At 52.1% G+C, this 23,293-nt stretch overlaps 1 protein-coding gene across 1 annotated transcript; it reads left to right on the top strand.

Annotated features, from left to right (window-relative positions):
* On the top strand, window positions 1-22,454 carry LOC311611597 (myosin-3). The gene is made up of 40 exons (XM_084863906.1): window positions 1-114; window positions 897-1,108; window positions 2,682-2,825; window positions 3,257-3,413; window positions 3,951-3,978; window positions 4,623-4,731; window positions 5,315-5,407; window positions 6,493-6,556; window positions 6,633-6,731; window positions 7,521-7,624; window positions 7,707-7,845; window positions 8,285-8,403; window positions 8,490-8,639; window positions 9,370-9,540; window positions 9,622-9,928; window positions 10,043-10,113; window positions 10,702-10,789; window positions 10,873-10,990; window positions 11,385-11,508; window positions 11,593-11,729; window positions 11,823-12,078; window positions 12,264-12,506; window positions 12,596-12,772; window positions 12,896-13,041; window positions 13,147-13,237; window positions 13,647-14,036; window positions 14,130-14,256; window positions 15,517-15,635; window positions 15,781-15,977; window positions 16,352-16,535; window positions 17,187-17,352; window positions 17,616-17,740; window positions 19,081-19,389; window positions 19,487-19,690; window positions 19,767-19,892; window positions 20,886-21,056; window positions 21,147-21,251; window positions 21,403-21,498; window positions 21,605-21,742; window positions 22,307-22,454. The coding sequence occupies exons 2-40, from the start codon at window positions 905-907 to the stop codon at window positions 22,331-22,333; spliced, it is 5,823 nt and encodes a 1,940-aa protein (XP_084720032.1). The 5' UTR covers window positions 1-114; window positions 897-904; the 3' UTR covers window positions 22,334-22,454.
* The last annotated feature ends 839 nt before the right edge of the window (window positions 22,455-23,293 follow it).

The raw sequence follows: 23,293 nt of genomic DNA, 5'->3' as shown, positions 1-23,293 counted from the left end.
AGCCGGACAGGACGGTGCCAGGCGCCCTGAGCTTCTCTCGCGCGTTCTCCACAGGTCTGGTTTCCACGGCTGCTGCGCCTCGTTGTCCCTCATTGTCCCGTGTGTGCCTCTCAGGTGAGGATTCTGGCCACGTCCCTGGCTGCGGGGACCCTGAGAGCTCAGGCCGGGACCGGGAGGCTGGGGAGGAGCAGAGAGGCAGCACTTAGACCTAGCGAAGGATGGGAGGTCAGGTGCAGCTGCTGTCCTCTGCCACTGGAGGGAGCCCCGCCGCTTTCCTGGTGGGAGAAGGCGGCCACCTTCCTTCAAAATGGCTCAAAAGCTCCCTAGCTGTTTGCGGTTGAGCAGGATCTCTTTGAAGAATGGCCTTTTTTGTTTGTTTGTTTGTTTTTGTTTTTTAAATATATTTTATTGATTTTTTTTACAGAGAGGAAGAGAGAGGGATAGAGTTAGAAACATCGATGAGAGCGAATCATTGATCAGCTGCCTCCTGCACACCCCCTACTGGGGATGTGCCTGCAACCAAGATACATGCCCTTGACCAGAATCGAACCAGAGACCTTTCAGTCCGCAGGCTGACGCTCTATCCACTGAGCCAAACCAGTTTCGGCTGGTCTTTGTTTTTTATGGGGTTTGTTGTAAAGCTTCCCTGGGCAACACCTGGATTTCAAAGGAAGTGAGGTCCAAGCAGGCTGGGCTCACCTCTAGGTCCTTCAGCGAGCCGAGCCTCAGAGAAGGAGGAGATGGAGCTGCATGTGTTCCGCTGATGTCCCCAGCACTGAGTCTTGTGGGTGGGGCTCCTGGGCCCGAGCACTGCCTGGTCCGGAGCCGGGGTAGAGCAGAGGGGCCAGGCCTGGGCCCCACTGGGGGGTGGCGGCTCACAGGGGCTTGCCTTGCAGCTGACGCCATGAGCAGTGACACGGAAATGGAAGTGTTCGGCATGGCTGCTCCCTTCCTCCGCAAGTCGGAGAAGGAGAGGATCGAGGCGCAGAACCAGCCCTTCGACGCCAAAACCTACTGCTTTGTGGTGGACTCGAAGGAAGAGTATGCCAAGGGGAAAATTAAGAGCACCCAGGATGGGAAGGTCACGGTGGAGACCGAGGACAACCGGGTAAGCCCCGTCCAGGCCCACATGGCCTGCTGGCTCTCCGCCCGCTCCTGAGGCCTGGTCCATGCATCGCCCCGCCCGGCCCTGCCCCACCCAGGTGCCCAGGTGCCCAGGCCTCTCACAGTCACTGCCCGGCCTCCTAGGAGAAAGCACAGCCCATGCTGGTGCCGGTGGGAGGCCTGACGTGGCTGACGGGAGCAGCGGGTGTTCAGGTGCTTCTGTCAGTGTCTACGTTGCTTCAAGTCAGAGGGCCCGGCTCTGTGCATCCCGAGGGCGAGCGGGCGAGAGTCCAAAAGCAGGCAGGCCCATTTGGAATACTCTCCTTTGGTAGCTCAGGTTTGCTCCTGATTCTTCTAGTAACAGCTGTCTCACCCAGGAAGTAAGGGGAGTGGGGAGGGGCCCTCGCTGACCACAGCTCAGTGTGAGACCGCGGCTGCCCCATGTCTCCTGAGCAGGCAGCCCGCAGGCCTAGGCATGGGGGAGTTTTAAAAGGAATGCTGGACGTCACTAATTTCTGGACTCTAGACCAGAATCTAGAAGAATCTGGAATGTTCCAAGAAAGTTAAAGATAAAGACAAGAAAAATAAAATCGGAAAGAGGAAAGGGAAAGAACTAGCATCTAGCTGTCCTAGGCGTCCACACCCAAGTTGGGCCTGTGACCAAGTGACATAGGAAGGCATGACAGTGCTCCTCGGGGCTCAGGCGCCCTCCCTCGGGGCTCTGTGCTGCTGATAGTGAAACAGAGCCTGGGCTGGCGGAGCGGCAGGGAAGATGGGCCAGCGTGAAGGATGGCCATCTAAGAGCAGCCTCCCTCCCCCCCCCCTTACCCCCCAGAGGGCTGGCTGCACAGGAGGGAGGGGATCTCTGTAGAAAAGGCAGGTGCCCACTGCCTTGTCCAGAGAGGACCAGAGTACAGTCATGCTCAAAGGTCTCAGAGAGAGGAGGTGGGCAGGGCAGGGGCAGGAGCCGCTCTGTGCCCAGGACGCCTGCGGGCACAGGCCAGCCTCCTCCTCCCCGGGAACCTCAGACACAGCTCAGGGCTGGAACCACGGCTCTGCCTCCTGGTCCCCTAACCTGACGTGAGAGGCGGGGGTGAAGCGTGGGTGAGGGGGTGGTGAAGGGCCAGACCCCGCTCAGGGGCCGGACAGCTGCCCTCAGAGAGCTCTGGGCATGGTAACTCGGGTGCCAGCCTGCTGCTCCAATGCCACTTCGTCTTCCTCCTCCATCCACGCCTCAGAGACGGCACCCACGCCGTTCTGTGTAAACAGGAATGAGCCCCACACTGCTGAGCGGTGAGGTCCGGCTGGGGTCCTGAGCCGGAGTTCCTCGGCTCCCCCAGTGGTTCCTGCAACTTCCCACAGGGGCCCCACCCTCAACACGGCCCTTGGCAGAGGGCTAGGCCAAGCCCTGCAGCGCAGAACCAGGCCTCCCGCTGCAGCACCATCGCCAGTTGCCCCAGACCGGGTCTCCCTCGCTGTCACTGGCGCAAATCCACAGCTCAGCAGCCTCTTCGAGGAGCCAGGCCTGCAGCGGGCACCCACGGAGCCCGTGGTGAGCACCGCCTCTTCCCTTTCAGACCCTGGTGGTCAAGCCGGAGGACGTGTACGCCATGAACCCGCCCAAGTTCGACCGCATCGAGGACATGGCCATGCTGACGCACCTGAACGAGCCGGCCGTGCTGTACAACCTCAAGGACCGCTACACCTCCTGGATGATCTACGTCCGTGCGGGCACCGGGCCTGGGGGGGGGGGGGGGGGGGCTGTGCGGGCATGAGGTTTGGAGAGATTTGTGTTTGACTAAGCTGTTGGAACAAAAGGAAATGGAACGAAGAGGAAAGGGGGAGAGAAGCTAGAAGAGGAGAGAGAAGGATGAATGGAACAGGAAGGGGAGGGGCCGAGGAAGTGGGGCGGGAGCAGGAGGAGCCAGCAGGGAGCAGGAACCACAGGCTTTGGGCTCAGCTGTCACTCACCAGCTGTGGGCGGTCCAGCCACGCCCCTCCTTGCGTCTCAGGGGCCTCACCTATAAACAGAAATTACACGTTTCCTCCTTTACTAATTTATTGTAAAAAAAAAAAAAAGTGAAAAAGTAATAGTCAAAGGTTTTACATGCACATACATGCACATGCATATGTATATTTTACCCTCCCACAGACCTACTCGGGCCTCTTCTGTGTCACCGTCAACCCCTACAAGTGGCTGCCGGTGTATAACCCGGAGGTGGTGGATGGTTACCGAGGCAAAAAGCGCCAGGAGGCCCCGCCCCACATCTTCTCCATCTCCGACAACGCCTATCAGTTCATGCTGACTGGTAGGTTTCCGAGAGAAAGCCTGGAGTAGCGAGCAGGCGCTGGACAGGGCTCCCGAGGAGTACCACGTGGTCTTGGGCCTGCACCACGTGGTCTTTGGGTCTACACTCCCTGCTCCTGGGCCTGCCCTATTCGGCCTGTGACCTCTGCACAAAGGAGAGGGGGGGGGTAAAGATGCTTAAAGAGCAGAAAGAGGACAATTCCCTTAGCCCCTTACACGCTCTGGTGAGAAGTGTGCATTTAATGCAAGTACTGGTTAAGCCCTATGAAACTAAGATTTCTATGGGCCAAACATTATTGACAATCTCATACTGTTCTCCCTAATACAACCAGAAGCCACTGCCCGGTGACAAGCCATTGGCTGGTGTTAAGCAGGGGCTTAACCTCCTGAGCCTCATTCTCCAGCTCCCACATGGGACTAAACTAACCTCCAGAGGGCAGAGGAATTGTGCATTGAACTATGACTGCTTGAGAAATGGGGTAAAGGGGGAGCTCTTTTTATATTGCCACTGACTCTGTTTTATTCTTGTGTTTGGCAGATCGTGAAAACCAGTCCATCCTGATCACGTAAGTGTCCGGGCGCAGGGCAGTGTCGTCGCCGTGGCTGCTGTCCCTGGTGCAGAAGGCAGGGGCGCCACTGCCACCTGCTCTGTTCTGTCCACTGGGAAGCACTTAAAACAAAGTCCAAGTGAAAGGTGGACGTGGCTGAAACCGGTTTGGCTCAGTGGTAGAGCGTCGGTCTGTGGACTGAAAGGTCCCGGGTTCGATTCCGGTCAAGGGCATGTACCTTGGTTGTGGGCACATCCCCAGTAGGGGGTGTGCAAGAGGCAGCTGATCAATGATTCTCTCTCATCGATGTCTCTAACTCTCTATTCCTCTCTCTTCCTCCCTGTAAAAAATCAATAAAATATGTTAAAAAACAAAAAGAAAGTAAGGTGGACATGGGGTGGGTGAGAAGATATGTGGGAGGCCTCAGAACATGCATTACCCTCCTTGGGTCAGCTCAGCTGTGGGCTTCCCAGCCTCTGCCTCTCAGAGCATGTCCAGGTCCCGTGTGGCATCTTGGAGAGACTGTTTACTCTAACAGAACTTGTCTCTCTTCTCTCTCTCTCTCTCTCTCTCTCTCTCTCTCTCTCTCTCTCTCTCTCTTTCTCTCTCCCTTCCTCCCTCCCTAACTCCCTCCGTCCGTCCCTCCCTCCCTCCCCCAACAGCGGAGAATCCGGGGCAGGGAAGACTGTGAACACCAAGAGGGTCATCCAGTACTTTGCAACAATTGCAGCGACTGGCGACCTTGCCAAGAAGAAGGACTCCAAAATGAAGGTGAGGAGATGAGGGAGGCTACCCTTTGTCTTAACTTCCTGGTGAGGGGCAAGCGAGGCAATACCCCTTCTCCAGGAAAGGAGAGCACCAGGAGTTAAGCCTGAAGGACAGCGGTATCTCAGGTGACCTGGGCAGGGCTGATGGTACAGGGCCAGACCCGGTCACTGTTCTGGGAAGTGAGGCTCTGAGAAAGGTCCGCTGGGAGCATCGCAGAGAGCTCCTTCTTTGGCGGCAGAATCACAGCCCCCTATCGAGAGAACTGCGGCGTGTGTTCCCTTTCTAAATAAAAACATTACAATGGTTTGAAGTGAATCAGACAGCCCAACTGACTGGAGAATCAAGGGATGCAGTATGAAAAGACCCTCAAGTCAAGACCCTCCCTACAGCTAACGAGAGCAGCATGGCAAAGGTGTGCTGAGGCAGACGCGCTGATGATTTGGTTCGGCCTCAGATTGGCAAGGGGGAGGGAGGGACTGGCTGCGCCCTGTCTGCCAGGCACACTGACCAGACCGGCAGGAGCGGCGGGGCGGGGAAGCATTGCTCACCGCCGTGCTGCGGCTCCTTCTCCCTTGCCCCGTGCTAGGGGACTCTGGAAGACCAGATCATCAGTGCCAACCCGCTGCTGGAGGCTTTCGGGAACGCCAAGACCGTGAGGAACGACAACTCCTCCCGCTTTGTGAGTCCGAGCCCAGACACACTGTGGTTTTCCCTGTGGCTTATGGGACAAGCAAGGGCCCATCCTTATAAAGGTTGCATCCGGAGGGAAGAGACAGTGAGAGAACAAAACAAATCAGCTAGACGATTTGGGATAATGACACATTTGTATAAAGTTCAATAAGCAGGGCCTGTGATAGGGTTAAGGGTGTCCTTTAGACCAGTGTTTTTCAACCTTTTTTGGGCAAAGGCACACTTGTTTCATGAAAAAAATCACGAGGCACACCACCATTAGAAAATGTTAAAAAATTTAACTCTGTGCCTATATTGACTATATATAAAGTAATTCTCTTGAATAGGAATCAAATAAACACAAAGAAAGTATTTTATAATTACTTTATTATGAAATATTAAGTAAACAAAATAGTGAAAAATTATAAAATTCTTGTCTTGTCTGCACCTACGGCACACCAGGCAACATCTCTCGGCACACTAGTGTGCCGCAGCTGTTGAAAAACGCTGCTTTAGACGGTGTCGCAGGGGAGGCCTCCAGGTGGTGTGTGTGTGTGTGTGTGTGTGTGTGTGTGTGAACCCTGAGCTCTGCAGGGTGAGGAGGAACAAACGGACACAAGACTCTGACATAGGAGGGGGACTGCTGGGAGGGGAGCAGCTGCAGAGAGATGAGCAGGGGGTGCCCATGAGGTGAGGGAAGAGGCAGAGAGACCTGCCACGTAGGTACCTGTAGACCTTGAGGAGGAGTTTGGATTTCATGCAGGAAGCTACTGGAGGATTCTGCAGGGAGGGAAGTGATATGGTTTGAATTGCATCTAGAAGAAAAAAAAAAGTCTCTTCCCTTGTTGGCTGCATGCGTGAGGTGGCTTGGAGGCAGCATGGAGTAAAGGAATGGGGAGGAAGGCACATCATCTGAAAAGAGGAGGAGGGGGGAAGAGGAGGAAGGGGAAAGAGGAGGAGGGGGAAGAGGAGGAGGGAGGAAGAGGAGGAGGACATGTGGTCTCCAGCCGTAGGGAGTAAGGCTCCTATCAGCTGGCCCAGGAGGCTGCTGGGATGCCTGGAGCCACGGTAAACGCTGGCTCCCTGTCCCCGCAGGGCAAGTTCATCCGCATCCATTTCGGCACCACGGGAAAGCTGGCCTCCGCAGATATTGAAACTTGTAAGTAGGTGCTCGGAATCGATGTCAGGGAGGGGGGCGGGGCAGCTTGGAAACCAGTGCTGTGTTGTGTTCACAGATCTGCTGGAGAAATCAAGAGTTACTTTCCAGCTGAAGGCTGAGAGAAGCTACCACATCTTCTACCAGATTCTTTCCAACAAGAAGCCGGAGCTCATAGGTGAGCAAGTCCCCAGCGGGGCGGTCTTTCAGGCATTTCGGCTCTCACATCCCTGGTCCAGGTAGAGCCGCATCTATACATAGGGGATTCCGCAGACAACAAAGTTTGCTTTTGAGATGAGATGTAGGTATATTGACAGTGATGTGCCAATTTGAAACAAAACAAAATTAATCCAATGGACAGCAACAGGATGAAACCACTACTGAATTCAGCGCTGGTTTATAAGTCTTCTAAATAGCTAAGCATTTAATTGACATTTAGCGCCCCCTTGTGTTCGATCACGGAAGCCCATCTTTCACCAAATGCTGTGAGGCCAGTGCAAAATCAATGAGTATTCAGCCTGTGGAGAGTCCCTGCCCTCTGTTTTGCACCCTAGGAGCCTGTGCACTCTCTCTTCCACGTCCTTTGGCTGTGTTTGCTCAGCCTTCTGGTCCCAAGCCTGGGAATAGGTCACAGTTTTTCAATCTGTGCCCTCCTCCCCCAGACTCCACCAGTGTCCCCTTTACCTGTTCTGAACCTACTTACTAAGCGCCATGCAGAGCAAGAAACTTTAAATACTGCGCTCTCCCTGGGTTCTTCCTCTGCACTGCATGGGCCAGCTGCACTGTCTTCCCTGCATACTTTATATCAAGTCATAGCCTGAGCACCGAGGGGCTGTTTAAGACATCTCCAACTCTAAATCCAATCTGGGCTCCAGAAGTAGGTGTTTCAAACCAGAGCAGGAGCTCAGACCCGTTTGGTGGGTGTTTTCTTTGCATCTATATGACCTCCTCTAACTACTCATTTCAGAGCTGCTGCTGATTACAACCAACCCTTATGACTACCCGTTCATCAGCCAGGGCGAGATCCTGGTGGCCAGCATTGACGACGCAGAGGAGCTGCTGGCCACGGATGTAAGTAGAACAGAGAGAGGTGTAGGGTGCTCGTCCTTGCCCCTGGGGTCAGCCGGCTGATATGCCGTTCTCTCCACGCCAGAGTGCCATTGACATCCTGGGCTTCACTGCAGAGGAGAAGTCCGGGCTCTACAAGCTCACGGGCGCTGTGATGCACTACGGGAACATGAAGTTCAAGCAGAAGCAGCGGGAGGAGCAGGCGGAGCCTGATGGCACCGAAGGTACAAAGTCACCAAGTCAGGGTGTAAGCCAAGCATATCACACTCACGGCTGGAGGGCCGCATGCCCTGAGTTTGACATGCCTGGTATAAGCCAAGGTTGGTGGGTGTTCGACTGAGGCTGTTTGAACCTCTCCAGAGCTCAGATGCCTGTAGGCACTGGTAGCACTCGTGTTTGCCGAATGGCTAGAATGGCCCGTCTTCAGCTGCAATGAGCAGTGACGGGGCTCTCTGGAACCCCTCCTGCCTTTCAGACCATCTTCCACATTCTCTGAGGGGCTTAGCTCCCAGTGGCTGCATGCATGCAGTTTAGAGATAGGAAAAGTAAGACACCCTGAGACAAACCGAGCCGCCACTGCAGCATCTGGATGACTCTCAAAGCGTCTTTTCTTCGTTGCCAAGCTTCATTGCTTCCCTTTGATCATCTTTATCCTTTTGGCAGTGGCTGACAAGACTGCCTATCTCATGGGCCTGAACTCATCCGACCTCCTGAAAGCCCTGTGCTTCCCCAGGGTGAAAGTGGGGAATGAGTACGTGACCAAAGGTCAAACTGTGGATCAGGTAGGCGGCCACTTCAGGGCGGGGGAGGGTTGCAGGTACACGGTGGCCGCACCGGCAGACTCATCCACCGGTCGGTCTTCCCGCAGGTTCACCACGCGGTGAATGCCCTTTCCAAGTCCGTTTATGAAAAGTTGTTCCTGTGGATGGTCACTCGCATCAACCAGCAACTGGACACGAAGCTGCCAAGACAGCATTTCATTGGGGTTTTGGACATCGCTGGCTTTGAGATCTTCGAGGTTTGTGCTGCTTGTGTTCGTGCTTTTACGTGGCCTATGTGAGGGAACTGGTTTTTATGATTCCTTAGGAGAGATGCTGAGGTGGCCAGCAAGTCATAGCATCACATCTTGTAGGAATACTAGACGGAGGGTGAATCAAGGAGAAGAGAATGTGAAGAGGGTTTGCATTATTTTAAGAGGGGTTGTATTACTTTAAGAGAGGAGAGTATTTGTGTCAAGTACAATTTTAAAGGCATAGTCCAATGAATAAAAAAAAATCTCAAATGCAATACTGACTTAGGGAGAGCCAAGAAAAGAAAGAATTTGATAATAAGGCAATCATGCAACATTTTACATAGATATCCTACTAGCATAGAGCCATTCATCAAAGTGTACATTTGGTGTCTACAAGATAGAAGACATGCAGGTAAATAGAAGATAAGCTTAAAGTCTGTAGATGAAGATGAGAAGTATATAAGGCGCACTGAAGAGTCACTACAAAATAAGACTGCCTGTGGTGGGTGCGCAGGCCAGACCCCGACCCTGGGAACTCAGGAGAGGGAGACACACCTGCTAGACGGAGGTGCAGAGGAGACTCCAAAGAGGAGACCATATCTCAGCCCGGGAGACTGTGACCATATCTGAAAGCAAAATGAGCTGGCTGGAGCCGAGCAATGAGGGGGGAGGTGGATGGGTCTTTGACTTAGAAAGAAGTCTAACTTTTCACACGAACATTGTATTTTGGTGTTAGTACAACAGCCTGGAGCAGCTGTGCATCAACTTCACCAACGAGAAACTGCAACAGTTTTTCAACCACCACATGTTCGTGCTGGAGCAGGAGGAGTACAAGAAGGAAGGCATCGAGTGGACGTTCATCGACTTCGGGATGGACCTGGCTGCCTGCATTGAGCTCATCGAGAAGGTACCCTATCTGTCCACTCAGCGGCCCCTCCGTTCACCACCGCAGCTCTTGCTTACCCGCTTGCCTTTTGCCTTAATCTAGCCCATGGGCATCTTCTCCATCCTGGAGGAGGAGTGCATGTTCCCCAAGGCCACAGACACCTCCTTCAAGAACAAGCTGCATGACCAGCACCTGGGAAAGTCCAGCAACTTCCAGAAGCCCAAGGTCGTCAAAGGCAAGGCCGAGGCCCACTTCTCGTTGGTGCACTACGCGGGCACCGTGGACTACAGCGTCTCGGGCTGGCTGGAGAAGAACAAGGACCCCCTGAATGAGACGGTCGTGGGGCTGTACCAGAAGTCCTCCAACAGGCTCCTGGCACATCTCTATGCCACCTTTGCTACCACGGATGGTAACCGACTCCCCAGAGTGCCCTGTAGTCATGCCTCCTCCTTCCAATTCAGCCCACAGGTCCCCCAAATCCCTGGTGGCCTGCTAACAAGCACACCAATATCGTTTCTTCCAGTTGACAGCGGGAAGAAGAAAGTTGCCAAGAAGAAGGGCTCTTCCTTCCAAACTGTCTCTGCCCTTTTCAGGGTAAGAAAAACGCGTTTATTTGCTTGTAGCTGGTTTGAGTCATTGCAAAAGGAGCAATGTAGAGATGCTAAACTCAGTTACTCAAAAGCAGCAATGTGGTCTTAACCTGGAAACTGTCAGTTGGCCAGGTGCTGGTGCGATGATGTTAAGGGAAGTTTGACAGAGGGAGGACTGGAACTTAAGGATCATTTGGTTCTGTATCTGGGCTGGCGGGCCTGGGAGTGGGTCCTCCGCACACACTTTCTCATTGCCCGAAGGACACAGGAGGAGCACCTCATGCACCCGGGAAGCTGCATACGTACATCTCTTGATTTCAGGGGGCACTTTCTACTTCGTTAGTTTCTGGATCACTGTGAAACAAGACTGTTATGTAAAGTTGTGGGTTGTGTGTGTGTGTGTGTGTGTGTGTGTGTATGTGTGTTGCTCACTCCTCTAGCCATAGGACTTTTAAAAGAAAGAGTTAAATAGCTCCATCTTTCTTTAGAATCCATAATAAGTTTAAGATATGAATCTTACTTTCCATTACAATATTTCTCTGTGTTTGTGAAAGCCCACAGTAAGCTGTCCAATTTAATCTTTCTCTTCCAGGAAAACCTGAACAAGCTGATGTCCAATTTACGAACAACGCACCCTCACTTTGTGCGCTGCATAATTCCCAACGAAACCAAAACCCCAGGTGAGACGGCGGCGGGTCTCCGGGCGGCGGCCGGCCGGCCTCTGGAAACGTTATGGGGGCTGACCTCCTGCTTCTTTCCTCAGGGGCCATGGAGCACAGCCTCGTCCTGCACCAGCTGCGCTGTAACGGCGTGCTGGAGGGCATCCGCATCTGCCGGAAGGGGTTCCCCAACCGCATTCTCTATGGGGATTTTAAACAGAGGTGTGTCATACAGATCCTGCACGATTCGCGATACAATGTGCAATTACTGGAATCTGAGAGAGAGAAATAGTGATGGGAAAAAAACCCACTTCAACAGAACCGTTAAGAACCTTCCCTGTCAAATGAATAACTTTCCACAGGGCCAACGTGTACACACTTCCTTCCTCCACGTTTTCTCGGGAGCTTATCTGATGTGCACGTGGCAGAAAACACCTGGCCTGGGGATCGGGAGGCCTAGCTTCTAGGCCATGACCCAGCATGTGATTATGGCGGCTTTCCTTCTCTTTCTGGACCTTGGCTTTCTTGTCTACAGGAAGAGAGGCTGAACTGGACGGTCTCCAAGGTTAATGGTTTTGCTAATAGTCTCTGATTGCTTCTGTGTCTCCAATGGCAGATACCGAGTGCTGAATGCCAGTGCAATCCCAGAGGGACAGTTCATCGACAGCAAGAAGGCTTGTGAAAAGCTGTTGGCCTCCATCGATATTGACCACACCCAGTACAAATTCGGACACACCAAGGTAGCCTCAGTTCCACAGCTGCTGGTCTTAGGTCTCTTATAGACCTCTGCAGACACGGACTCACGTGTCCTTCTCTCCCCTAAGGTGTTCTTCAAAGCTGGTTTGCTGGGAACCCTGGAAGAAATGCGCGATGACCGCCTGGCCAAACTGATCACTCGGACACAAGCTGTGTGCAGAGGGTTTCTCATGCGAGTGGAATTCCAGAAGATGGTGCAGAGAAGGTGAGTGGGGTCTCTATTCAAACATGAGCTCTTCTGAGGATGTGTGTGTGTGGGGGGTGTCTTTCTGAGAAATAACCGATACTTTGTTTTTAGGGAGTCCATCTTCTGCATCCAGTACAACGTCCGCGCCTTCATGAACGTTAAGCACTGGCCCTGGATGAAGCTCTTCTTCAAGATCAAGCCCCTCCTCAAGAGTGCGGAGACCGAGAAGGAGATGGCCACCATGAAGGAAGAGTTCCAGAAGACCAAGGATGAACTGGCCAAGTCAGAGGCAAAGAGGAAGGAGCTGGAGGAAAAGCTGGTGACTCTAGCACAAGAGAAAAATGACCTGCTGCTCCAAGTACAGGCTGTATGTGTTAAGAAATCTTCTTGTTTTCACTTTTTTTCTAGAATCGATTATTTAGGTAAACTAGAATTTTGGTGGACATTTTGCTTTTCGGTTCAGATGCTTCATAAAGAACTTTGTATATGACAAAATACTGAAATGTCACACGCCTTATCTCATTAAAGGAAATCGTGATTTTTTTTTTAAAGGAAAGTGAAAACTTGTTGGATGCTGAGGAAAGGTGTGATCAACTGATCAAAGCCAAATTCCAGCTGGAGGCTAAAATCAAGGAGGTGACTGAGAGAGCCGAGGATGAGGAAGAGATCAATGCTGAGCTGACAGCCAAGAAGAGGAAACTGGAGGACGAATGCTCAGAACTGAAGAAAGACATCGATGACCTTGAGCTGACATTGGCCAAGGTTGAAAAGGAAAAGCATGCCACGGAGAACAAGGTACTCTCTTTGTGGGTCTTTCCAGGGTAGTGTTGTCAGAGCAAACCAAACTGTATCTCTTCTTACAGTTGCTTGTGGCTTCTTCTTAGGTTAAAAACCTGACTGAGGAGCTTGCTGGGCTGGATGAAACCATTGCAAAGTTAACCAGGGAGAAGAAGGCCCTCCAAGAAGCCCACCAGCAGACCCTGGATGACCTCCAAGCTGAAGAAGACAAAGTCAATTCTTTGAGTAAAACCAAGAGCAAGCTGGAACAGCAAGTCGATGATGTAAGTAAACACTGCTAGTTGGCAGTCCTGGAACTTCGAGGTTGAAAGAGTCCCCTCCTCCCACCCCCAAAACCCTCTGGCGTAAAAGCATTTGTTTTCATAAAGAAATGATGCCTTTTGCAGCTGGAAAGCACCCTAGAGCAAGAAAAGAAGCTCCGTGTAGACCTGGAAAGGAACAAAAGGAAGCTGGAGGGAGACTTGAAGCTTGCTCATGAGTCCATATTAGATCTGGAGAATGACAAGCAACAGCTGGATGAAAGGCTCAAGAAGTATATGCTCAAACCACTGGTTTCAATTTTTCAACTTACTGAGTGATTTCAATTTTGCAGGTTACTGGTATTTTGTCTTCATGCATTCTCCATTTCCCGTCACAGGAAGGATTTTGAATACAGTCAACTGCAGAGCAAAGTGGAAGATGAGCAGACCCTGGGCCTCCAGTTTCAGAAGAAAATCAAAGAGCTCCAGGTAGGAGGTGGTTGGGATTTTCCTTGTTCAGGTGGGTCGCTCACAGTGCGCTGGATGCTCTGTGCTACAAGCCGTTTTGAGCACGTGGTCACCCCATGAGCACGTGGCCTGCCTGCCACAGCCATTTCCTTTCTGCTCGGCTGCCAGAGCCTGTGGGTACCTCTTTATATGATCTTAGGTAGAATGCATAATTGAAGTATTTGAGTCAACATTTCACTGACGGGACAATATCCTGGGTTGATCACTGAGGGGTAAGGACCATGTTGGTGCAGGAGAAGGTTGTATTAAAGAAAATGAACCACCTTCCTATTTCTCTGGGAGCTGTTCCAGAATTGGTTTGTTCGTGGGGTTGGAAACTAGCCTGCTCTTGGCATGCGGAGGGAGTCACTCGGGGCTGACTGGCTCACAGGCTCGCATCGAGGAGCTGGAAGAAGAAATCGAGGCAGAGAGGGCCACTCGAGCAAAGGCAGAGAAACAGCGCAGCGACTACGCCCGGGAACTGGAGGAGCTGAGCGAGCGGCTGGAGGAGGCGGGAGGCGTCACCTCCACCCAGATCGAGCTGAACAAGAAGCGTGAGGCCGAGTTCCTGAAGCTGCGCAGGGACCTGGAGGAGGCCACCCTGCAGCACGAAGCCACAGCGGCCGCCCTGAGGAAGAAGCACGGGGACAGCGTGGCCGAGCTCGCCGAGCAGATCGACAACCTGCAGAGGGTCAAGCAGAAGCTGGAGAAGGAGAAGAGCGAGTTCAAACTGGAGATCGATGACCTCGCCAGCAACGTGGAGAGTGTGTCGAAATCCAAGGTACCCGGGCACGATGCTCTGGATTGAAGGGATCTCTCCGGTCATTCAGATCTCGAGACTGACTGACTTTTCTCCTCTTTCTCAATCCTTCAGGCCAATCTGGAAAAGATATGCCGAACTCTAGAGGATCAGCTAAGTGAGGCCAGGGGCAAAAACGAGGAGGCTCAGAGGAGCATGAGTGAGCTGACGGCACAGAAGTCTCGGCTTCAGACAGAGGCTGGTGAGACGGGAGGCGGGGAGCGGCGACACCTCAGGGAGCCTTAACAGGGGCCGGGCCGCTGGGCAAAACCAAAGGGCAGACTTTGTTTGGGGAGAATTTCTGCAAAAGCGCTCTTCCAGGAAAGAAACTATTAGAATAACCCAGAAAAAGAGCTCTTCAAAATATTCTGAAGGAGGACACAGAGTGAGTTCAGTCAAAACACGAGAGAGAAGTAGGCCAGAAAGAGGAGGGATTCTGTCACGCGGTTGAAGCTCTTTCAGAAGTAATAGAACCCGGACTGAAAGAGGCTGGAAGGCAGAACTCGGACTAGAAACAGGGCCCCGTGGCCTTCCTCCTGCTTGCTGCATATTTTCCCCCCGATTGTCTGTGATCAAGACAATGAGTAAAGGAGCTTTGTTCAGGGTGTGCAATACAAATACCAGGATCATTATTGGGGCTTTACCTAGGGCAGTGGTCAGCAAACCATGGTTCATGAGGCACGTGCGGCTCTTTGGCCCCTTGAGTGTGGCTCTTCTACAAAATATCATGTGTGGGCACACACATACAATGCGATTGAAACTTCGTGGCCCATGCGCAGAAGTTTGTTTTCGGCCGTGCGAGTCTATTTTGAAGAAGTGGCATTAGAACACTCAAGAGGCCAAAGAGCCACATGTGGCTTGAGAGCCACGGTTTGCCGACCAGTGACCTGGGGTATGTGGCAGCCCATCATCACAGGGGGACCAATCTCTCACCAGCAGCCACAAGACAGTGAAGACAGGAAGTTTAGTTGCCATTCCAAAATAATCTTCGGGTTCTAGAGCCCTAAAGCCACGCACCCCCTCCTTCCTTCTCTTACCTCCTTATGCATGCAAACCCGAACTTAGCATATTCCTCCAAGAGACTACCTTCAAGTCGTTAGTGATATCAAGTCCTTGGAAAAGCACTATTTTCCTTCATGACAAATCCACAAACAGCTGGAAACACCAGCCACTGGGAGGTCTGGTGGGAGTATTTACATGTTCCTGGTCATGCCTAAATTCACCCTTGTCCTCATGAGTTATGTTGGCAAAGTCACTTCACATTTCCAGTCATTTACAACAATACTTACCAGGTCCGGCTTAATTTTCCTTCTCACGGACTCATCCCTTCACCCCTAAGGAAGGACCACACCTTAACATTTACTCTCTTCCCAGATCTTCTCACAGTGCCTTACACACAGTAGGAGCTTTTAAGTGAATGAATGAATGGGTGTACTAATGAAGGATTTCTTTCTGGACACAGGTGAGCTGAGTCGTCAACTGGAAGAAAAGGAAAGTATAGTATCCCAACTCTCTAGGAGCAAGCAAGCTTTCACCCAGCAAACAGAGGAGCTCAAGAGGCAGCTAGAGGAAGAGAACAAGGTACGCATCCGAGCGAGTGCTTCTCTGAACCACCAGGCAACTCTGTTCCGTAGGTGCTGAGAGGAGGAACAGACTTGGATTGTGTCATGCACATGGCATTAAAATATCAATCCCGCGATCGCTTCTCTTTCTTAATGACTTTCAGGCCAAGAACGCCCTGGCCCACGCCCTGCAGTCCTCCCGCCACGACTGTGACCTGCTGCGGGAACAGTATGAGGAGGAGCAGGAGGCCAAGGCCGAGCTGCAGAGGGCGCTGTCCAAGGCCAACAGCGAGGTGGCCCAGTGGAGGACCAAGTACGAGACGGACGCCATCCAGCGCACAGAGGAGCTGGAGGAGGCCAAGTATGCAACTCTATTTACCTTTAGAAGAACTTGAACCCTTCAATGACCACATGAAAGCTGGTACTGACTTCAGAACTACTAGGGAATGAACTTGTTTTGTGACTAGATGTCCTCCTATTTCACGCCTTCACGTGCAGTGCTGAGCCATTGGAGGGACCCGCCTTAGCGCATTTCCTAAGACAAGTCACTTTGAGATTGGCTAGCGGCAAGGCAGGCTGTGGGTCCCTGATTTCTAGCAGCCAGGAGGCTCTCCTGAGCTTAGGAAAGCTAATGCATGTTTGAATCTCAAGGTTAGTGATTCCAACATGATGAATAGTGATGTCCCAGAGACTTGAAACTGAAACAGCATCTGCTTCTCTTCCATATTCTCCAAGGAAAAAGCTTGCTCAGCGCCTTCAGGATTCCGAGGAGCAGGTGGAGGCAGTGAACGCGAAGTGTGCTTCCTTGGAGAAGTCCAAGCAGAGGCTGCAAGGGGAGGTGGAGGATCTGATGGTGGACGTGGAAAGAGCCAACTCCATGGCTGCAGCTCTGGACAAGAAGCAGAGGAACTTTGACAAGGTGCGGGGTCCGTCCTGGGCTGCCGAGCGCAGTGATGCAGGGAACACCTGTGGTTCTGTGGGGAGGAGACTGGGTCTCCTCCTGCCCCTGCTGCACAGGGCCCTGTGGGCTCGGGCCAGTCCCCAGACATCACTGAGCTCTGGCTTCCTCACGTGTAAAGTGAAATGGGAGTGGGATGGGGCTGGAGTTCCTTTTGACATTGTCAGTGGAGACAAACACGTTTGTACAAATGTGTCTGCCCCCCCCCCTCCCCCCCCCCCCCCCGCACACACACACACACACTGGGTGGCTGACATGCAGGAATAGAACCTGGGCACTGGGAGAAACTTTTTGGGATCCCCCTTGTGGGATGGCAGATAGGTTGAGTTTTAAAGAAATAGTTAAAAGTGCAGGCCCATTTTCATGTTGGGGAAAGGGTAATTAGGCTCAGCTAATTCCTTCTCAGAGTATCCATTTACTCTTTTGGAGACAGTCATTACTGATCAGTTATGGATCTTGAATAAATCCACAGAAAAAAATCGTGGCTAGTCCACCAATGAAGAGCAAGGAGCTAGGCAAGAGACACCCCGGCTCTGAGCCTTCCCTTAGGGTGGTGTGTAGTTAGAAGCTGGGGGCAGAGCTAGTCAGCGGCCGCCTCCTCGCCTGTCCCAGGTGCTGGCCGAATGGAAAACCAAGTCCCAGGAGAGCCAGGCGGAGCTGGAGGCGGCCCTGAAGGAGTCCCGCACCCTGAGCACCGAACTCTTCAAACTGAAAAACGCCTACGAAGAAGCCTTGGATCAACTTGAAACTGTGAAACGAGAAAACAAGAACTTGGAGCGTAAGCAGCTGAAACCTCTTGAAACCTCCCTCTCACGGCTGCTGAGGGTGCGGGAGAGGGTGATGCGGGCTCCCATTTCTGGGCCGCGTGCTCGAAGAGCGTTCATGGGAGGGGCTCTGTTGGGGTCTTTCTCTCTAAAGCATCTTATCTGCAGGAAACAGCCCTTAGAAGTGTAATAAACTGGTGAAAAGGATGTATTGATGCTGCCTGCCCGGGAACACGTGCAGAGGTGTTCAAATGCATCATAACTCACTTTTTTGCAGAGGAGATAGCAGACCTCACAGAGCAAATTGCTGAAAATGGCAAAACCATCCATGAACTGGAGAAATCGAGAAAGCAGATCGAGCTGGAGAAGGCAGACATCCAGCTGGCTCTGGAGGAAGCAGAGGTGAGCGGACTCTGGGGCGGACGCTCGGGTGCCATGAGGCCATGGTAGGCGCCCCTGGCAGGCTAGCTGGCCCCACCATTGAGGAATGGAAAATAACTGACCTTGCCTGGAGGGTAGAAAGTTGCTACTAACCCCTCCTGGCCCTGAAGGCCAAATCAACAGTCTGGGGTAGTTAAGGCTGAAGGCCAAATCAACAGTCTGGGTTAGTCAAGGCTAAAAGAACAGGACAAACCAAGAAGGGAGATTAGGCCATCTGGCCGATGCATGCAACCATAGAAACAACCTCCACCCCCCTTTTTCTGAAATGTATAAAAAAAAGTTGGATTTGTAACTGCGGCTGCTGTTTCTGCCTGCTCCATCTTGGCGGCGGCAGCCCAGATTCGAATCTGTAATAAATTTGTTATTTGACTCCGCAATTGGCTATTTGGAGTTGTTTCCCGGGTAGGGGTCTCTGCCTCTTGGGTGATCTCTGCTCCATTCAACAACCATCTTCATTTTTGCCTCAGTAGAACCCACAGTCCGAAATCTGCACCCTTGTATCAAACTTCATGACTTCAGGTTGAATGAGATAATACTGTGAATTGTCTTAAATGTATTGGAAAAAATCATTACACTTAAAATAGGTCTAAAAATGAGATTTTACAAAATCTTCGATGAGTTTAAAATATGTGGTTGCTCAGTGGATTGAGCATTGTTCCATGGACCAAGGGGTCCCGGGTTGGATTCCAGGTCCGGACACAAGCCTGGGTTGCAGGCTCAATCCCCAGTGGGGGGTGTGCAGGAGGCAGCAAATAAATTAGTCTCTCTCATCATTGATGTTTCTATGTCTCTTCCTTTCCCTTTCTTTCTGAAATCAATAAAAATATATTTAAAAAATACGCACAAAATGTTTTACACTCCTAAGAAATATGATCATTGCCCTAGCTGATTTGGCTCAATGGATAGAGCATCGCCCTGTGGACTGAAAGGTCCCAGGTTTGAGTCAGGTCAAGGGCACATGCCAGGTTGCAGGTTTGATCCCTATTAGGGGGTGTGCAGGAGGCAGCCAATCAATGATTCTCTATCATCATGGATGTTTCTATTTCTCCCTTCCTCTCTGAAATCAATAGAAATATATTAAAAAAAAAAGGAAACATGATCATTTAATGTTATCATCTCCTGATGATATAACCTAAACAAATAGTAAGGAAACATTTTGTTTCTGCACTGGAGATAGATTAGGGATTGTGAATTGCAGTGTTAGGCTTATGAACATTCCATTGGAGCTTTATCACCAGGAAGGACAGCGTGGCAGGCATGACACCGTCCCCGGCACTATTCCCGTGTTTTGTTCTTTAAAGGCTGCCCTTGAACACGAAGAGGCCAAGATCCTCCGAGTCCAACTGGAACTGACACAGGTGAAATCGGAAATCGACAGAAAGATCGCCGAGAAAGACGAAGAGATTGAGCAGCTGAAGAGGAACTCGCAGAGAACGGTGGAGACGATGCAGAGCGCGCTGGACGCCGAAGTGCGCAGCCGGAACGAGGCCATCAGGATCAAGAAGAAGATGGAGGGGGACCTGAACGAAATTGAGATCCAGCTGAGCCACGCCAACCGCCAGGCTGCCGAGACCCTCAAGCACCTCCGGGGTGTCCAGGGACAGCTGAAGGTCTGAGAGCGCTCCTGGCGGGAAGCCTCTGCTGCCTCAAACACTCAAAGGGGTCCTAGCTCCGACCTCCAACGAGACCTTTCCTTTCTCCGGCTAGGACACCCAGCTGCACCTGGACGACGCTCTCCGGGGCCAGGAGGACCTGAAGGAGCAGCTGGCGATCGTGGAGCGCAGAGCCAACCTGCTGCAGGCCGAGGTGGAGGAGCTGCGGGCGTCTCTGGAGCAGACGGAGAGGGCCCGGAAGCTGGCCGAGCAAGAGCTCCTGGACTCCAATGAGAGAGTGCAGCTGCTGCACGCCCAGGTGAGCGCGGGGAGGCGGGGAGGCAGGGGGCGACTCAGCCCCGGATGCCTGGGTAACCCCGCTCCTCTCACCCCAGAACACCAGCCTCATCCACACCAAGAAGAAGCTGGAGACAGACCTCATGCAGCTCCAGAGCGAGGTTGAAGATGCCAGCAGGGATGCAAGGAATGCGGAAGAGAAGGCAAAGAAGGCCATTACGGATGTGAGCTTTCCCCAGAGCCTGTGTGGCTGCCCTGACCGGGTCATTAAAGCCCCTGCCCTCTCCCAACCCGAGGTGGTTCCCTTTAAACAGGTAGGGCTCTCCCAGGGCACACGTGGGGGGGGGGGCATTCTGCTCTGAAACCACTGCCCACCTCCCTCAAACACAGCTGTCCTCTCCTGCACATTTAAAAGGTGGATATGAGAAATATGGGAGCATAGAGGAAAAAAAAGATCGGGAAGGATTACATTCTGTCTCTTATGCCCAAGGGGACTATGCTATTCTCTCCTTCAACATATGACTTATTCCAAGTATAAAAGTGAGACCATTAGCTGTCAATATCCCACCACATTTCACCTCACGTGAAGCCAGCATGGCTCCCAACAGCACCCAAACTTTGTGGGCTCAGATATCTTCTCAGGGAGGCCACAACGCCACCTGCTGCCTGAGCAGGACATTACCTTGCAACTACCCTGTTTCCCCGAAAATAAGACAGTGTCTTATATTAATTTTTTCTCCCAAAGTTGCATTAGGTCTTATTTTCAGGGGATGTCTTATCTTTCCATGCGCTAGGTCTTATTTTCGGAGGATGTCTTATTTTCGGGGAAATACGGTATTTTACTCTCCTGCTGATTCACACACCCTGATCCCCTTAGAGGCCTTCTTTTATTCTCCCTACCCTCATATCTGTGATGCAAGGTGTCAAAGCAAACTTCTCTACGTTTCAGATTCCTTTGAAAAAATATATTGGCGATCACGGTGATAACAAAAGGATTTCCTTGGGTGGGCAAAGTTCCAAGGAGGCCAGTTTAAGAAACGGAAGAAAGCATTTCCCCTCCAGTCCCTGAGGTTCCTTTCTGAGCCCGGTGTAGCCCACTTCAAATTCCCTACGGGAGGGTGGGCTCATCATCTTACCTATGGTGCTTTCTGTTAGCATGGCCCTGGTCCTCTGGCCACCCAGGTTTGGCAGCTCCTCGGCACTGATTGTCTTCGCAGGCGGCCATGATGGCCGAGGAGCTTAAGAAGGAGCAGGACACCAGCGCCCACCTGGAGCGGATGAAGAAGAACCTGGAGCAGACGGTGAAGGACCTGCAGCACCGTCTGGATGAGGCTGAGCAGCTGGCCCTGAAGGGCGGGAAGAAGCAGATCCAGAAACTGGAGACGCGGGTACTGGCAGCGGAAACAGCTTCCCAGCTTCTCCCATTGGTGTTCCAGCCCCAGACTGACCCCTCTTCCCTCCCCCAACCGTGTCCCCAGATCCGAGAGCTGGAGCTGGAGCTGGAAGGGGAGCAGAAGAAGAACACCGAGTCCGTGAAGGGCCTGCGGAAATATGAGCGGCGGGTCAAGGAGCTAACTTACCAGGTGAGTGGGAAGCAAACCGAGACAACCCTTTTCTCCGTCAAGTGCAAACGACACCTCGGGTTCTGTCTTCGAAATCCAGGAGGACACACTTCAGCCACAGGAAACTGGCCGGACCTCAGGCCGCTCTCCATTTCCATGTCCCCGTTTCTAGAGTGAAGAGGACAGGAAGAATGTGCTGCGACTGCAGGATCTGGTGGACAAGCTTCAAGTGAAAGTCAAGACCTACAAGAGGCAGGCGGAGGAGGCCGTAAGTCAGCCGCGTGCGGGGCTCAGACCTGCCGCCTGCCTGTCTCTCACAGTGGGCTCTCGGGCAGGTGCCCTCGGCCTCACCTGCCTGGGCGCTCTGGTTTCAGGATGAACAAGCCAACGCTCATCTCACCAAGTTCCGGAAAGCTCAGCATGAGCTCGAGGAGGCTGAGGAGCGTGCTGATATTGCCGAATCTCAAGTCAATAAGCTTCGTGCTAAAACCCGAGACTTCACCCCCGGCAGGGTAGGTGGCTCTTGCAGGAGCTAGACGGAGAGTGGTAGATGCGGGCGGGACTCGCAGGCCCTGATGACTGGGAAGGACCCGCTGTGATGTAGACATTTTTGAGCTGGAAGGGGCCCTAGAGAACCCTCAGCGTTAGAGCTGGTGGACCCTGGGTTCAGGAAGGAAAGGGGTTTGCCCAAGGTCACATAGCTGAGACCTGCTAGAACAGCCCCGCTAGAACCCAGTTCTGAGTCGCACTGAAAGACACACCATTCTGGAAAGGAAGGAAAGGTTCCCACTGAGACCTTTCAGTGCCCTCTGCTGACCCTGTCCTCAGTCACGTTCCATGTAATACCTGATGGAGGAGGCCCAGTGTGGGGGGCTCGTTCCCTCTGAGGGCCAGTTTCTCATCTCTGGGTGAGTTCCTCCATGTGTGCCATTGCACAGTCTCTTGAGATCCAAAAAGAAATCCCACCTCCCACTGAAATATACAAGCAAGCAACTGCCTAACGCTGGCCAGCAGAGGGCGCAGGAGGCAACGTGTCTGCCACATGCCCTAGCTCAGGCTGCCTTCTGTCTTTGCAGATGGTGGTCCATGAGAGTGAAGAGTGAGCGACCCTCTTCTGAAACAGGACAGAAGATATGCAAAATGTATATTTTCCTGGTACCTGGCCATCTAACCTAATTTCCATGTGACTGCTTTTCACCTGCAATAAACTTTGCTTTGTTTTCAGTCCAGGGCTCTTTCATTGTTTCCTCTCCACCACAGGGAAGTGGTTCATTGTTTGGTGATTTTAATGCTTCATGTTGAAATCTCAGTAAGCAGATGGCGTGATGTGTGTGTTTGTGGAGACAGGTGTGTGTTTTTCAACTGATGTGTGTTTGTGGAGACAGGCAGAGATTGCTCTTGTTTAAATCTGAGATGAGATCAAAAAGAAAAAGTGCTCCTGGGGTAGCCCCAGCTTTGGCAGTTGGAGGCAGGAGAGGAGGAGGAGTTTGTCAACAGGCATCTCTCAGTATGGCATGAGGGAAATCCAAGTCGAATAGGGTTATAAGGCAAGGGATTCCCCTCCCTCAATTCTATCAGGGAACCTCCAGGAAGTCTGTTGGGCAGACTTCACACCAGCATTGTGCTAACTCTTAGAAATGCACAAAGGAAGAACATACATGAGTAACCTGCCACTAGGTCCTGGGCTGGGTCCACACTAGTTCAAAGTCACACAACAGGAAATCTTAGCCCTTACCCAGGTAAACCTGTCTTTTTCTTAAAAGACAAAGTAAGGTAGGAAGTCAGAATAACTCTCTGGCTGACCTGTTGCTTGAAACAGCATCTTCTAACTTGGAATCATTTGTTTATTGTCACAATTAAGCTTATTGGAAATAGTTGTGAAGTTCCCTTCTTCATCTGATTCTAGAAGGTTGGAGAGGACCAGTCTGACTCCAGGAGAATTAAAGGCCCAGAGGTCTCGGCACCCACCACCGAGTTCAGCACCTGCTGGATTTGTCATTCTAGAGAGGAGGCCACTAATGAGGTCAGACTTGCCTATCAGTGACTTCAGATAATTCTGTCCT

The sequence above is a fragment of the Pipistrellus hanaki genome, assembly GCF_964339955.1.
Source record: "Pipistrellus hanaki genome assembly, chromosome: 16".
NCBI lineage: Eukaryota > Metazoa > Chordata > Mammalia > Chiroptera > Vespertilionidae > Pipistrellus > Pipistrellus hanaki.
The sequence above is the reverse complement of the archived record's forward strand: the minus strand, read 5'-3'. Positions and strand labels throughout refer to the sequence as shown.

What these genes read in the sequence shown, in the direction of transcription:
- LOC311611597 (XM_084863906.1), top strand. Translation starts at nt 905, where the DNA reads ATGAGCAGTGACACGGAAATGGAAGTGTTCGGCATGGCTGCTCCCTTC. An exon ending in AGGAGCTGCTGGCCACGGAT is followed by an intron (nt 7,625 to 7,706) that starts GTAAGTAGAACA and finishes TCTCCACGCCAG; the next exon opens with AGTGCCATTGACATCCTGGG. An exon ending in TCCAGAAACTGGAGACGCGG is followed by an intron (nt 21,057 to 21,146) that starts GTACTGGCAGCG and finishes CCGTGTCCCCAG; the next exon opens with ATCCGAGAGCTGGAGCTGGA.